The following is a 13035-nucleotide window of genomic DNA, read 5'->3' as shown; positions in this document are numbered from 1 at the left end:
TTTGGGCATGGTGCAAGGAGGGACTGGTCCTTGGAGAGGGACATCATGTTTGGTAGAGTGGAGGGGCGGTGAAGGAGAGGAAGACCTTTGATGAGATGGATCGATTCTGTGACTAGAGAGGTGGGAATAAGTGCGTCTGAGATGGCTAGGTTGGCACAGGACAGAAGAGCGTATAGAGCTCTTCTTGTACATAGGGTCGCTATGAGTTGCAAGCGACTCGATGGCACATAACAACGACATCAACAACAACATTTAGGTATATAATTGTACAAATAATTTCTTTTAGAAAGATGAGCACAAAACTGGTTCCTATGAGGCAGAAGTTAAAGATATCCCAAACGTTCAGTTCTTCCAAACTGCTGTAACCAATCTAACATCAGTCATTCCTCCTCTCCGTCTTTGTCTTTGTGTTCCATAAATCAAAGCAATGCCTCACAAAAATCACAAACTTTAGAGAAAGAGCTTACATTGTTTTGAAGGTTGTTTAGTCCCAAAGTTGTGGATCAAGCTGCAGTCTGGAGAACTCTCTTGACCCATGGGGCCAGAGGGACTGTAACCTAAACTGTAGGTCAGAAGACAGGCTTCAGACTCCTGAGGCTACTCATAAGGCTGGTGAATTAGCCCAGGTAATAGGCCTCTGGCTAAGGTCTTGGAAGTGTAAGATGGATCCAACATCAGATTGCACTTAGTCAGATGCAGGATCCAGAGCAATACACTATGGAATAGGATTCTGCAGGTTGTTATTAGATAGATATACAGTGATACTTATACGTGAACATTTTATATTTAAACACTTTATAGTGGCTATATAATCAAAGTACCAAGTAACTCAAATGAGCCTTGACAATGTTTTTCTTTCTTTAATTTTTTGGGGTTTTATTTTATACTGGTTTACTTACAAAGATCATAAAGTTCATATACATTGTTTTCCACACCTTTAAAGCACTCCCATTTTATTCTGTTCTCTAGTTATTTAAGAGGTTAATAGAGGTGTTACAGAACTACATTAAAAACCATGTGATATACACTTAGTGGAAAACTGCTTTGAACTAAAAGATGCTCTAAGTATGGAGGTGAGGAGGGTTACTAAAAATCACTGTTCCCCACAAGAAAGTACAACATTTTCTTAAAGCCATGTTCAGAAATAGCAGGAAAAGAGGGAACATGAAAACTTGTCCAAGGAGAAATAAGTTTTCACTACTCACTTGTAAAAATCGAGATAGACATACAGAAGATGCTGCAAATTGTGTTCCAAACAATAAAGAATGAGGTGAGAATGGAAATTCCAACCTTCTTTGGTCCTGTAGTTTTGAACAGGAAGGGTATCTTGTAGCACACCCCCAATACGGTTCAGTCTTTGGAGGAATAGTTCAAAGTCTTTCAGTTCGGATGGAAGAAAAAGCCCATTCCTACTGGACAGGTTTAAGAAATGGCAGGTTAGAAAGCCACTAGGTTCAGAGCAGACCAAATGCCCTCAACTGTGTCTATCTCCACTACTTAAAAATCAGTATTTACAAATCAGGGCTTCTAATTCTTATTGGATAGATACATCCTGCTAGCTTCAAATTTAGGTTTCTGAACTTTTGGAGCACTTAAAAACAGTAATGAGGGTTTTAAACTCTCTTCAATATTTCAAAACCCTAAACAAAACTTGTTTTTGAATGAACTAAACAATTCACCATGACAGCAGGAGGGAGCTCTTTATCTTGATGGTCTGAGCACTGAGAAATTTACCAAAATAGCCAAACAAAATTAAGAAACTAAAATAAAAAGACCAATTAGTAAGATGAAGAAAAATTTGTTTAAATAATACTTACATTTTACAAAATGTTTTCTAAATCATACATACAAAAGTACAGAAAATATATCACACTTCAAGAAAGTTAAATCATGTAACCGCCACTCAGATTTAAAAACAAAATGGATGTTATACCTCTTTGAGTATCACTAAAGGTGCGCTGGTAGCAAAGTGTTTAAAATGTTTGGTTGCTATCCCAAAGTTTGGCAGTTTGAATCCATCAGCTGTTCTACAGGAGAAAAGACATGACTGGCTGTTTGTGTAAATATTTACAACCTGGGGCATCCTGTGGGACAGTTCTCGCCTATATAGCAGGGTTCCTGTGAATTAGAACTGATTTGACTGCAATGGTTTGGTTATTTTGGTGTGTATCATTACCTCACTGCATGCAGTTCACTCTCCCAAAGGTAACAAATTTTTTTTGTGATAATCATTCCCTCACCTTCATTCAGTCTGATCCTCTATGTCTATAACCTTAAATAATGTATGGTTTAATTTTGCTTATTTTGAAATGAAATGTAACACTCTGGATGCATTGTTCTTTGCTGTCCTGTGCTCAATACAATATTGTATCATTTAGCCATGCTGGCACCTGGGGTTACATGCCATCAATTTTCAGTTTAGTATTCCATTGTGTGATAAATTCCATTTTATTTATCCTTTCTACAGTCAGTTGTTCCTACATCTTTCTTTTTTTGGGGGGTTTTTTTTTTGTTGTTGTTCTTAGACCTTTTGTAAAGTCAAGTCCTAATTCTATGATTAACAAGGAAGAAAATATTTTTCTATGTGTACTGGCTCTATCCTATGTGTCTCCTCTTTTATGAAATGCTGAGCTGTGTTAGATATCTTTCCCCAAGAGATCAAACTCTACTCATCACCACCCAGGTCTATCCTTGCAGGTTTACCTAAATGGGCTGCCCAGGAGATTAACAGTGCCCTCAAGCTACTGCTTTTGAAGTAGAGAAAAAGGAAGGATGAGGTGTTATCCCCTGCCTCTGTCTTCCGCTGGGTTACCCCAGCTCTCTCCCTTTAGGGTTCTAACTTTCTCCTGGTCTCTGTCACTGTTTCCTTCGTTAGCCATTTTGAATCTGTTAAGGGAAGTATGTTTTACTGCTAAGATTACAGGGATATTCTCCTCAATCTCCCAAAAGCTATGTAGATTTTACATTATACAATAAAGTGTTCAAATCCACTTGGAATTTATTTTACTCATGGTATAAAGGAGAAGCCCAATTTCACCTCCCATTCTTACATCGATTCAATTTCCCAAAGATCATTTATTGAAAAGACCATTCTTTATTTTCAAAGAGTCATGCTTGGCTGTTAACTAAAAAGGTGAAAGTTTAAATCCACTTAGAGGCAACTTGGAAAAAATGCTTTGAGATAAACTATTGAAAAATCAGCCACTGTAAACTTGATCATTGTAGCATAGTTCTATTCTGACACAAAAGGTCCCCATGAGTCAACTGGTTCTGGGATTAAATTTCAAAACCACAAGCATGAAGGAACAATGATAATATTGAAAAGAGGGAAGATGACAGGAAGACCTACAGTATCCTCATCTTAGCACTTGCCAGTGATTAGTTCCTTGTAACATTACTCCCAGACTAACACTGTGACATCAAAGCACATAATATATTTGGGGAAGAACCAACATACAGAATTTTAGTCTAATCACAAGCACATAATGTTTAATGCCTTTAACACCTTGCTCTATGATAAACCCAAAAAACCCCAACAAAACCAAACCCAGTATTGTCAATTCTGATTTACAGTGACCCTCCATCGAGTTTCTGAGAGACTGTCCATCTTTTTCCCTCAGAAGAGCTGGCGGATTTGAACTGATTTTTAGGTTAATAGTTTGACATGTTATGCATTAAATCACTCGTACCCCTTTAGTTTATTATAGTGCCTTTTAATATGAAACAATGCTCACTGGATTTATGCCACCTCAAAGGAAACACTGCCCTACCATTTTTTATTGTTCTTCTTTTTATTCTGCCCATTTGGAATTACCTTTAGTAGTTAACAGTACCTGGCCAGTTTATCTAAAATTTCATTTCTCATGTAGTTGTTGCAGCAAGTATTCTGATCCATAACATCAACACTCAGAAAGGGCCATTTGTTCTGCTGAAGTGAAGCAGAACTATCCTGGGTTTGAAATTCTCTGATCCATAAATTAATGCTTAATGAATCATGGTGAGCTGTGAGGAGTCTCCAGAGGACTTCAGGAGAATAAGATCTGTAGTCTACATGAAGAACAAAACACACATTAAAATAGCAATGCTTTATGATTATTGGCATAAAACTTGATACTGAGTCAATTACTGAGTAGATAATAATCTGGACATAAATATTTATATACATTATTCCAGTTCTCTACTTCTTTGGTTATTTTCTTCCTTCGTCTTGTTCATTTTATATAAACTAGCTGAGGGAGGGAGGGAGGGAGGGAGGGAGGGAGAGATAGATAGATAGATAGATAGATAGATAGATAGATAGATAGATAGAAGGGAGCTTTAGTGGCCTAGTGGCAAGAAGCTGCACAATCCTGGAGGTAGTGATTTGAATCCACCAGATGCTCTGCTGGAGAAGGAGGGACAATCTCCTACTGTGCCAGTTGGATCTGATTTGACAGTACACAACAAGAAAAAAGAAAGAAAAAAAAATCAGCTGAGGAAGACCTAAATCTTACTATTACAGTGGTAAAGATATAACCTGGGAATTAGCTGTATGCATTTCTTTTCAGTCTTCTTCCCCTTTCTTCCTTAATAGAAAGAAAAAACTTCTTACGCATGTGGGATTTACCACTGTTAGTTGTTCTCAAGAGCGTCAAGATGATATAGAGCCTCTAGGATTAACAATAAAAACGAGATTGTTTGGGAAAATAATTTCACTTTGAAATTGAGGATGAAAACTCCCAGCCTAGAAATTTCAATTCACTGCTTGGCCAGTTGAGCTATATTATATATGCCTTTTTCCTTTCACAAGATCACATTATAATCCTTCACTAAAACCTAGTGACAGGAAAGAGGTCTTAATAAAATGACTTGTATCTAAAAGCAATTGAACATTACCACCACTACCACCATCCTAAAAAAAGTAACCCTAAAATGGAGACATACTAAAATACTCAAGTCTCAATATTTAATTTAATCAACATTCAGTAGGCTCATATTTCAGGTTTTTTTTCACACTTGCCATCTGTACTTATCCTGTGAAGAAGGATGGATTCTTGTGTTGCTTGATCCCACCAGTGAGCCCAATTTAACACAATTCTAAGATCTTGTTTGTCAAATTCATCTTTATGGTATTTCAGGGCTGAATCCAAAACAGATTTGTGTTTTGAAAAATCCTGTTCCTTTATCCAGTACCTAAAACAGTGATACATAGGATTTTTAAAAATCTAAGGCAAAAGTTATCTTTTCTCTATTTAAGAACTTCTACTCTTTTGTGGGTTATATAACTCAGTATTCTTAATTCTGCACTTACTATCTTAAAAATGATATGCCTAGTAATGAAAATACTGAAACAGCAGGAAATTCTCAAGACCTCTTCTATATGACAGCATATTTAGAAACAAATTTTATTTTCATGGAGTACATATATCAAGTTCCAAATAAGAAACTCATGATCACATGGCATATGCATATAATAACATTTGTAAACTAATCACTACTTAGGACATGCATTCTAAATTCCAAGAACAGGCTAATAGGACTACCTGGAAAAGGGCTGGATCTGCACATTTTCGTGGGACTGTCCTGAATAAAGCTTCTCAACTTGATGAACAAAGTCTACTGTTCTTTTTTCATTTTCGGAAAAAAATTTTTTTTCTTTTAAAATTTCAACCTTGAATTTAAAAAATAATTAAAATTGAAACAGTAGCCTCATTAAAAAAGATCAAGTACATACTGCACATAATAAGTCTCTTGAAATTAAATATCATGTAAGATTTTTTTTTTCTTTTCATTTTTGAGCTACTAGTGAACTTAGCTCCTGCAGTGTCTACTGGTTTAAATCCATCTGCCACTCCTTGGGAGAGAGATTGGAAGTCCTCTCCCATTAAGATTCACAATCTCAAAAATCTGATATATGGTTTCTATGAACTGGAATTGACTCAATGACAGTGAGAATGTATACCCAAAAGTTTTTACTATGCCACAAATGTAATCATTAGAAAAACTTTCAAAAATAAACTACATAGTCTCACCTTTACCTACCAAAAAGTCTCGTATGTTTTTATCAGTTGTATAGAAGCATATTTTGAGCAACTGGTCTTTTACATCAAAACCCTATAAAAACACAAAGAAAGCAAAAAACCCCTTGTATTTTGTAATGAAACTTTTTTGAACACATATGAAAAAGTAAATATAGTGGATACAGAAGTACTCTATTATAGATATACATCCAATTAGAATTCCATAGCTTTTCTGCTCTTGTAGACATTAATTTTCCTACAAGAGTATGTATGTATTTATTGCTTGTCCCTGAAATACTTAAGCATTATCAAAGTACAGAGAATAATATAAGGTTAAAGGAGCAAAAACCAGAAGCTGCTGCTATGATGATTCACTTAGAAAGAAAAGTTAGTATGAGAAGAGCTCACACAATTCTCCTTCGCACTAACAAGAAGTTACATGGGCAAAAACTCAACCATGCAGATGGGCCAGATTTCAGCTTTGTCTAAAGTTCTGCCTCAAAAACTGACTCTTTCCAATGAATTAAAATCGCAGCACATAAAACCTTAGGGAAGGCACAATACAGTAGAAAGATCAAGTGAAGATACAAGGGGTCACATGAGCAATAGAGAATGCTCCCAAATAAATAATGGGGCCTTGTGCATGCTTCGACATGTGTGAATTCTGCTCTCCTAACCAGTGCCACATTTACAAAGAAGAGGTGAATGGAACTCCCTTTCAAGAAAGCTTTCAGTACCAAGCAATATTTCTCTATGTTAATAACATTCTTCTTATTTCCTAGTAAAATTTACAAATTAGTTTGTGACCCAATTACAAATATAAGCCAATTTTCACATTAACTGGAAATTGTATTAAACAGGTTGCTTTAAGAGCAGTCAAACGGGTTATGCCACTCACCATATTCTTTAAAAGTTCAGAGGCCTCTTTTATGTTGTTCTTTTTTAAACTGTCAAAGACCAAATCTAAGCCTATTTTAATTAGTTCTTCGAGTTTTTGAGCAGAATGATCATTAATCCTGAGGAAAGTTTGCGCCTCTGGTATTTTGTTGTTTAAAATGGCATTAGCAATAACCTCCTAGAAGAAAGAAAGAAAAATGCTTAGTATCTTTTAAAGTTCCCTCTTACTTCTTTGTTATAGCTCTAACCATAGCATTTATTCATTCAATTATCAAAATGGTTCAGGAGTGGGCACCATTGCATTCTGTTAAATCTAGTACAAGATTTTGGACATATATAGAGAGTGTGAAGTTGACTAAATCACAGTCCCTTCTCTCCAGAAGCATGAATTCTAGTGGCATACAAGTAAAGCACTGAATATGTACTAGATGGGCTGCAACTGACCTGTTCCTACAGTGCCAGGGAGAAGAACCTAGGTGGAAAAGGGAAAGAGACAGACAGACAGAAAAAGAGGATAGGTGGTATTAAAAAAAAAAAAAAAGGAATTTTTTTCTTCTTCTTCTGCAGTGGTAAAAAGCTAAGACTTCAAGGAACTTGGGAGTTATTCAAGATAACTAGTGAAAAAAATCATAGAAGGCAAAAAAGTCTCTATAGCAAAGTAGAGCTGCTTTTCTGGTCTTCTAAGTTAGGCTATTCTGATCTCTGTCTCTTTAATGCCAATGTTCTCTAGGTGGGTAAAAAAATTCTACCGTCTAGTCATGGAGAGCAACACATTTTGACTGCACCACCACAAGGAGGTTGGGGAATGGCAAGGCAGATTAGGCATAAAAAAATTTAAGCTGACTTAACTGGTAAGATGTCTTAAATAACACGAGATAGGACTCAAATCAAGCCTACTCTGAAGCAATAGTGTCATGTGATCAAAAAGTTTCCCAAGATCTAATCACTGTCAGCAATTCTATCTATTTAAAGATCAGGCAGAACTCATGAGTTCAGAGTCAGATCCTAGACAGTGAAGATATCATTAAAGGGACATCATTCCCCATGGATTCAAGGTTGGGCTTTAACAGAGAATCTGTTTGTGTTCTGTTGTTGTTTGCTGTTCAGTCAGAGTCTACCCGTAGCTGACCCTCTAGCAAGTTTTAGGAGACTGTGAATCGTACTGGTGACTGGCTGGTGGATTTAAACTGAGTGTCTTTGATTAGCAGTGCAGCTCCTTGCAACTAGGTCACCAGAATCTGTAGGGAGCTCTGGTTATCTAGTGTTACGGAGCTGTACTGCCATACAACAGGCACAAGATCAGAATTAATCAGTTGCTCTGCAGGAGAAGGATGAACACTCTTCCCATGCAATTTACTGCCTCTCAAAATCCACTAAGGGTCAGCTATGAGTCAGTTCTAACTCAGTGGTACACAACAACAATTTGTGTTCAGAATGAAATAATCAGAACTTATAGACATAAATTTTAAGTTATGTCCAGAGATGTCAAAATCTGTAAAATTTTGACCAAAGATTTGAACCGTAAGTTATAGCAGGCCTATCAGAGATCCTAAACAATTTTGTTTCTTGTTCTCTTCTTAAATTCTCTCTGAAGTTGGCAAACAGAAGAAGGGTTAATTGCTCATGTTTACCTCAATACTAAGTTTCTCCCACAAATCACTCTCTTTTACAATGGAGACATCTCCATTTACATCGTATTCATCCAAAGTATCTGTCTGCTTCCAAGGAAACTTTATCATGAAGGTTCGAAGTTTATTAATATAGCTGGTTAAAATATTCACTCCCTTTTGCAGATGTTCATCGAGTTCTGTGCAAAACATCAAGTGGGCCCATTTCATAGAGAAGAGAGAAAGAATGAACTTAATGAGAATATCACAGTACACACATACCAATAAATAAATAAATACATAAATAAATAAAGGATAATATCATAAGCTGCTATAAAGTAGCCTAAAAAAGTGCCAAAATTTAAACTAACATTTTCAAATTTAAAACAGTGTGTTTTTCTATCTGCAAGTCTATGTTTTAAGACAACTTGCTTCACTCTCTTCACTGTAGTTAGTCTTGGGGTTTTCTGCCAACTTTTCCTATATTAGAACCTGTTCCATTCAAACATCACACTGGCTTATGCCCACCTTTAGGAAATGACATGCCACTGGCTTATATTCTCACATGGAACACAGACTACAAAGTTCTAATGCTAGAAAACTAGAAACTGTGAAAATTGAAATGGAATGCCTGAACACTGACATTTTAGGCATTAGTGAGATGAGATGAACAAAGCTGGGCCATTATAAATCAGAAAATCACACAGTATACTATGCTGAGAATGAAAAACAGAAAAAAAAATGGTGTTGCATTCCTAGTAAAAAAGTCAATTTCAAATTCTATCCTGAAGTACAATGTTGTGAGTGACAGCATACATCCATACACATACACTCCTACATCTAGACCCAGAGAGGAAGAAACTCAATATTCTTACCAAATCTTGCAATTTGAAATTGACCAAACATGCAATCAAGATGCATTAATGATAAGTGGTGATTGCAAATGTTGGAAACAATGAAGAAAGAATAGTAGCTGGAAAGTACGGACTTAGTGACAGAAATGAGGCTGGAAGGAAGATGATAAAATTTTGTATTCTCAATGATTTATTCACTGCAAATACTTTTTAAATTTTTTTCTTAAAAAATCTTTTTTAAAAAACACAAACAGAAACTTTCCACATGGACTTCACCTGATTCACAGCAATCAGACTGACTATATCTGCAGAAGGAATTGCTGAAGCTCAACATCAGTAGTCAAAACTACGTTGGGGCAGACTGTGGGGCAGACCATCAATGAAGCCAAAGAAAATTAAAACAAATGCACAAGAACCAAAACATGAACTTGAATCTATTTCACTTGAATTTAAAAATCATCTTAGCTGCACTGCAATCCCAGAGGTGTGTGGTTCAAATCCACCAGATGCTCTGCTGGAGAAGGAGGGGCAATCTCCTCCTTTACCAGTCAGATCCAATTTGGCAGTACACACACACACACACACACACACACACACAAAATAATAAAAAAAATCATCTTAAGAATAGATTAGAAAAACTGAATACCAATCATCAAAGACCAGATGAGTGGAATGATACCAATGATGAATCCATGAAGAGAGCAAAAGGTAATTACAAAAACAGAGAAGAAAAAAACAAAATGTCAGAAGAAATTCTAAAAACTGCACTAGAGCATCAAGAAGTCAAAACAAAAGGAAAATATGCCAAAGTAAAAAAGCTGAACAGAAGGTTTCAAAAGATAGCTTAAAAAGATAAAGTATTATAATGAAATGTGAAGAGAGTTGGGATTGGAGAATAAAAAGGGAAGAACTCGCCCTGTACTTCTTAAGCTGAGAGAATTGAAAAACAAATTTAAGCCTTGAATCGCAATACTGAAAAAATGCTAGGGGCATTATAGTGAATAAACAAGGAAGCATCAAAAGAAGACAGAGGGAATACACAAAGTCACTATACCAAAATAACTGACTGACCCTGAAAAATTATAGGAAGTACCATATGAGCAAGAGCCAATGGTACTGAATGAGGAAGAGGAAGCTGCATTTGGAGGCATTGGCAAAAATTAAAGCCCTAGGAATTTATGGGATACCGACTTGTTTCAACTAACAGATGCCTCCTTGGATGTGCTCACCAGCCTATGCCAGGAAAGACAGCTGTTGGGCCAATGATTTGAAGAGGCTCATATTTGTTCCTATTCCCAAGAAAGGTAATCCAACAAGAGTGTGGAAACTGTAAATGCAAGCAAAATACTTCTGAAGATTATTAAAAAAACAGCTAGAATGGTATATAGATAAGAAACTGATGGAAGTTCAAGCACGACTGAGAAGAGGCTGTGGCACCAGGGATATCACTGCTGATGTCAGATGAATACTGGCTGAAAGTAAAGAACACCAGAGAATGCCTATTTGTGCTTTATTGACTATGCAAAGGCCTTTAACTTGTGTGGATTATAACAAGTTACAGCTAACTTTGAGAAGAATGGGAATCCCAGAGCACTTAATTGTGCTCATGAGAAACCTATACCTAGACCAAGACACTGTTGTGTGAACAGAGCAAGGGAATATTTGTTGTTGTGTCACTGGTGTTATGTGCCGTCGAGTCACCTGAGACTCATAGAAACCCTACAGCTGTAAAACCTGCCCTGTCCTGGGCCAATCTCACTGTCTCCAACACACCTATCCCCATTACTCTAGTCACTGAATCAATCCATCTCATTGAGGGTCTTCCTCTTCTGCGCTGTTCCTACACCCTCCCAAGCATAATGTCCCTCTCCAAGGACTGCAACATGCAACATGCCCAAAATACATCAGATGAAGCTTCAGAATCTTTGCCTCCAAGGAGCAGCCTGGCTTTACTCTCTCCAGGACAAATCTGTTCATTCTTTTAGCAGTCTATGATATATTCAATACTCTTCTCTAACACCACAGCTCAAAGGCATCAATTCTCCTTCTATCTTCCCCTAGTCATTGTCCAGCTCTCTGATGCATAGCAAGTGATTGCAAAGACCATGGCCTGTATCAGGTGCACCTTAGTCTCCAGTGACACCACTGCTCTTCAGTACCCTGGAGAGGTCCCTAACAGCAGACTTTCCCATTGCAATACATCTTTTAATTTCTGGCTGCTGGTGCCAAGAGTGATGACTGTGGAGCCAAGCAAACTAAAGCTGTAAACAATCTCAATCTCTTGACCATCCACCATGATGCTGCCAATTGGCCCAGTGGTGAGAATCTTTGTTTTCTTGATACTGAGCCTCAATCCATACTGAAGCCTGACCTTCCACAGCAAACGCTTCAGGTCCTCCTCAGTTTCAGCAAGCAGGGTTGTGTCATCTGCATAATGCAGATTGTTGGTGAGTCTTCCTCAAATCCTGATGCCACGTTTCTCCTCATAGAGCCCAGTCTCCCAGGTAATCTGTTCTGCATAAAGATTTAAAAGGTATGGAGACAGGATACATCCTTGGTGTACCCCCTTCCCAACTTTGAACCATGCAGTGTTTCCTTGCTCTGTTCTGACAACTGCCTCCTGGTGAAAGTATAGGTTTTGTAATAGCACAATCAAGTGTTCTGGGATTCCCACTCTTCTCACTACATAGTTTAAAATTAAGACGGGAGTGTGTCAGGGTTTTATCTTCTCTCCATACTTATTCAGTCTGTATGCTGAGCAAATTATTAAGAGAAGCTAGACTCTATGAAGAAGAATGTGGCATCAAGAGCAGAAGACGACTTCTCAATTACCTGCATTATGAAGATGACACAATTTTGTTTGCTGTGAAAACTTGAAGCACTTGTTGCAGAAGATCAAAGAATACAGCCTTCAATATGTGTTACTTCTCAACATCAAGAAAACAAAAATTCTTGCTACTGGACTGATAGGCAACACCATGATAGATGGAGAAAAGATAGAAATTGGCAACATCTCCATCTTACTTGGATCCACAATCAATATCCTTGGTACCAGCAGTCAGGAAATCAGGAGAAGTATTGCACTGTAAGAGTCTGCCGTCGGACCTCTCCAAATTATTGAGGAGTAATGGTGTCAATTTGAGGACTAAGGTGCATCTGATTCAGGCCATGGTCTTTTCAATCACTTGATATGCATCTGAGAGCTAGACAATGAATATGATGACAGAAGAATTGATCCCTTTGAGCTATGGTGTTGGAATACTGAACATCTTGGAGAGAGTGCAACCAGACAGAGTGCTCCATGGAGGCAAAGATGATGAAGCTTCACTTCACATATTTCAGGCATGTTGCTAAGAAGGGCTATTCCTTGGAGACAGACAAGATGCTTGGAAAGGTGGAGGATCATCCAACTAGAGGAAGACCCTCAACCAGGTGGATTTACATAGTGCCTTCTGCAATGGGCTCTAGAGCATCTAAAAGTGTGAGGATGGCACTGGACTGGACAGGGTTCAGATCTGTTGTTCATAGGGAGGCTATAGGTCATACGTGATGGCACCTAATAACAACAACAACAACAACAACAACAACATTCTCGCACAATAAGCCCATTAATAATCTCTGTCCTAAGTATAGTACTATTTCTCGCTTTTTTTTATTTCTTGCTCTTTTTTTTTTTTT

The 13035-nt window shown here is 37.4% G+C and overlaps 1 protein-coding gene across 1 annotated transcript in view; it reads right to left on the bottom strand.

The window, feature by feature from the left end:
• Positions 1–13035, bottom strand: part of SPG11 (spastic paraplegia 11 (autosomal recessive)) — a 128159-nt gene that overhangs the window by 55843 nt on the left and 59281 nt on the right. The window contains exons 23-29 of the mRNA XM_006883201.1: positions 8528–8703; positions 6898–7074; positions 6022–6093; positions 5523–5650; positions 5000–5172; positions 3834–4047; positions 1206–1409 (exon numbers count right to left, since the gene is read on the bottom strand). Of these exons, the coding sequence (XP_006883263.1) occupies positions 1206–1409; positions 3834–4047; positions 5000–5172; positions 5523–5650; positions 6022–6093; positions 6898–7074; positions 8528–8703 (1144 nt within the window). The remainder of the gene's footprint in view (positions 1–1205; positions 1410–3833; positions 4048–4999; positions 5173–5522; positions 5651–6021; positions 6094–6897; positions 7075–8527; positions 8704–13035) is intronic.

Source organism: Elephantulus edwardii, unplaced genomic scaffold (assembly GCF_000299155.1).
Source record: "Elephantulus edwardii isolate Elephantulus edwardi_28Jun2011 unplaced genomic scaffold, EleEdw1.0 scaffold00026, whole genome shotgun sequence".
NCBI lineage: Eukaryota > Metazoa > Chordata > Mammalia > Macroscelidea > Macroscelididae > Elephantulus > Elephantulus edwardii.
The sequence above is the reverse complement of the archived record's forward strand: the minus strand, read 5'-3'. Positions and strand labels throughout refer to the sequence as shown.